General features: G+C 51.6%; 1 protein-coding gene across 1 annotated transcript in view; it reads right to left on the bottom strand.

Annotated features, from left to right (window-relative positions):
• Positions 1-2,945: 2,945 nt before the first annotated feature.
• Positions 2,946-3,148, bottom strand: part of LOC135092458 (uncharacterized) — a 29,121-nt gene continuing 28,918 nt past the window's right edge. Inside the window, exon 10 of the mRNA XM_063990970.1 lies at positions 2,946-3,148. This exon is cut by the window's right edge and continues 87 nt beyond it. Within this exon, the coding sequence (XP_063847040.1) occupies positions 3,025-3,148 (124 nt within the window). The 3' untranslated portion in view covers positions 2,946-3,024.

The following is a 3,148-nucleotide window of genomic DNA, read 5'->3' as shown; positions in this document are numbered from 1 at the left end:
GCCAGAGAGGTTCGTTGGCTTGGCTTGGTAGGAGTGGACGGCATAGTGAGCATCCAGAAACGACGTTCTCAACGTCTCTGTCCATACCAGGCCAGTACACCGTTTGTCGGGCCCGTCGCTTGGTGCGCTCCATCCCCTGATGACTGTCATGGAGTCGCTCTAGTGTTTCTCGGCGGAGGCTGTGAGGAATAAGAAGCCTCGGCCCGTAAACCACCAGGTCGTCGTCTACGGCCAGCAGACTGCGCACCGGCCAGTACGTACGCAAGCGGTGATCGAGGTCGTGGCAATGATCAGGGAAGCCCTCGATGATGACGTTCTTGAGCAAGCAGTACTCCCCGTCTCTTGCTGCTGCGGCACGTACCATTTCCACAGTCTGATCCTGGAGTGGTGCTAAGCGGACGCCGTCCTCATTGGTGGCAGATAACGCTGAGATGACCGCTGAGTGGAGAGGGTCGAGGTCACCAGAAGTAGCAGCATCCTCTTCCTCCACTGGGTCCTGTACTGGAGCACGTGAGAGGGCGTCGGGCACACAGTGTGTCGATCCCTTTTGCCTTTCGGTCATGGATCCACCAGCCATTGCACGTAAACCTTCCTTTGCTTCGAAGACGCTGGGAAAGGCCTTGATCACAGCAGCAGCGTGCCCCGCACGCTGCTGTGGCGTTGGGTCGTAGGAATGAGGCCAGCTGATCACTTCTGTGGGCGTAGATAGAGGTGGCTGCGAGGCGGTCGGGTACTTGATGGAGCTGTTGCCGGTGTGCTGTTCTTCCCTGCGTAGCGGTCGGATTTGAGCCGGAAAATCTTCGGGGAGGATTCCGAGAGCGATGGAATCGTACCAGCTAAGCAGCGCCCCCTTCACCTCCTTCACCACGCTCACAACAGTCTCAGCTTCCCTGTCGCCCAGTTGCAAGTGCGACGAGAAAGTTCCTACACAGGTGAGGGGGTGATTACCGGCAGCATAAAGTCCATCACCATCAGCGGGCGCCAAGCTGGAGGGCGGGATTCCAAGGAGTGTTGCCGTGTCGAGGCCAATAACGGTCGTTTCGGCCCCAGAGTCAGGAGTCCACGTAATCTTGTCTCTTCCAGCGGGATGTGTGGCGGTAATGAGCACCTGGGGCGCAGGTCGTGCCGTCACCGTCTTTGTGTATACGCCTGATAAGAGCTGGTATACACTGGCACTGGCTCCCCGCCTCGGGCCTGCACCGCGATGAGGAGAGACAGTTGAGGAACTCCTCGAAGCTCCTCGTCGTTTCCTCACTGTCTGCTGACATACACTCGCAAAATGCCCTCTTTTCCCGCAGTTACGACACACTTTATCTATTGCCTGGCATCCCCTTTTGTCACTGCGACAATCTTTGCCACAACGATAACAGCCCGTGGGGCTTGAGCCCCCGAAACTGCCCTTCCTGTAGTTCGAGACAGCGTTCACACCATGGCTCGAAGAGTGAGAGCCGCCCCTTAGTACTGCACTACACTGGTTAGCGCTCTCTGATGCTCTGCAAATATCTATGGCGTTTTCAAGGGTGAGTTTCTTGTTTTCCAGCATGCGTTTCAGAGCCACTTCGTCTCGTGTCCCAACGACAATTCTGTCACGCAGCTGATGGTTTATGCACTGGTCGCAAAAGTCACAGAAATTGGCGATTTCCTTAACAGCACATAAAAAGTCGTCAAAACCTTCTTGCGTTTCTTGCACGCGGGAGTAGAAGTCTCTTCTATCCATGATGATGTTGCGCTGGCTTCGCAGGTACTCACACATTGCATCGAGGATGGTTCTTAACTCCGCGTCTCTCGGTAAGCTTATCCCGTAGCGAAGTGTACGGGTCCACTCGTCGTCTAGGACAGCAGCGAGTGCCGCCCTCTGCTCAGCCAGGGAGAGACAGTCTATCCTGGCGAGGGTTACGTATCCTTCAAACTTATGGCGCCACGTGTCGAACTCACGTAAAGATGCTGACGCCGTTAAGTGAGGAATGATGGTGGCGGACGTCGGGAACCTCGCGCCCTGGGTAGACGTGCTGCGGGCTGTGGTTTCGCCTTCATTGCTCGCCGTGGTGCGACTGGGAGCTTGTGTCCCCACTCTCTCCAGCAGCTGGGTTAAACGCTCCTCGCGAGCCTGACTCTGCTCCGACTGTCGCGCTAGCAGAGCCTGACTCTGCTCCGACTGTCGCGCTAGCAGGGCAGCCAGCGCCTCCAACTGCTTCTCCATTCTGCGCCGTACCCACTGCAGCCTTGTCCTGATCCTACTCACTGCGCCATGTTCGACTCTTGACCAGCAGGGGCACAGGAAACGCAGGTAACAGTGCAGGTGTTTATTCACAGAAGGTGTGAACAGAAGGCTGGAGGTAGGTGATCTCCCGGCGCCAGGCCGCGCACTTCCACTTAACACGTATGACTGAAGCCTAGCTCGTTCACTCATACACGTATTCATGCCTCACACAAGTCTCGCTCATTCACTCGTTCACACAACTAGCTAACAACCACACATTATTATTATCATAATCATTATTATCATCACTATTATTATTATTATTCTCATTATTTTTACACTTATTAACATTATCATCATTACTACTGCCACTACTACCACTACCACTACTACTACTACTACTACTACTACTACTACTACTACTACTACCATCATTAGGAATTCATTGCTACTTCTATGTACGTTTTCTGTTTATGTATGTTTGTATTAAGAAAGTGTGTGTGTTTAACCTATGAAGGTTGCTGTTATCAACCTTGTCATGGGTAGGGAATAGGACACACACACACACACACACACACACACACACACACACACGTTTTATTTATTTATTTATTTATTTATTTATTTTTATTTAATTTTTTTTTTTTTTTTGTGTGTGTGTGTGTGTACGGAAAAGAAAAGAAAACACAAACAAAATCTTTTTCTCACTTTATCAACAAGTTTACTCCTTACACATTCGTTATCAATACTCTCTCTCTCTCTCTCTCTCTCTCTCTCTCTCTCTCTCTCTCTCTCTCTCTCTCTCTCTCTCTCTCTCTCTCTCTCTAAATAACACAGTTCACCTTTAAACGATGCAATTGTCTCCTTAAATGATGCAGTTGATTAACTATTGCTGCAGGATGACCCAGAGTTCCTCCTCCTCCTCCTCCTTCTCCTCCTCCTCCTCCT

The sequence above is a fragment of the Scylla paramamosain genome, chromosome 40 (assembly GCF_035594125.1).
Source record: "Scylla paramamosain isolate STU-SP2022 chromosome 40, ASM3559412v1, whole genome shotgun sequence".
In the NCBI taxonomy this organism is placed as follows: Eukaryota; Metazoa; Arthropoda; class Malacostraca; order Decapoda; family Portunidae; genus Scylla; species Scylla paramamosain.
This window is presented reverse-complemented; position numbering and strand designations above follow the sequence as displayed.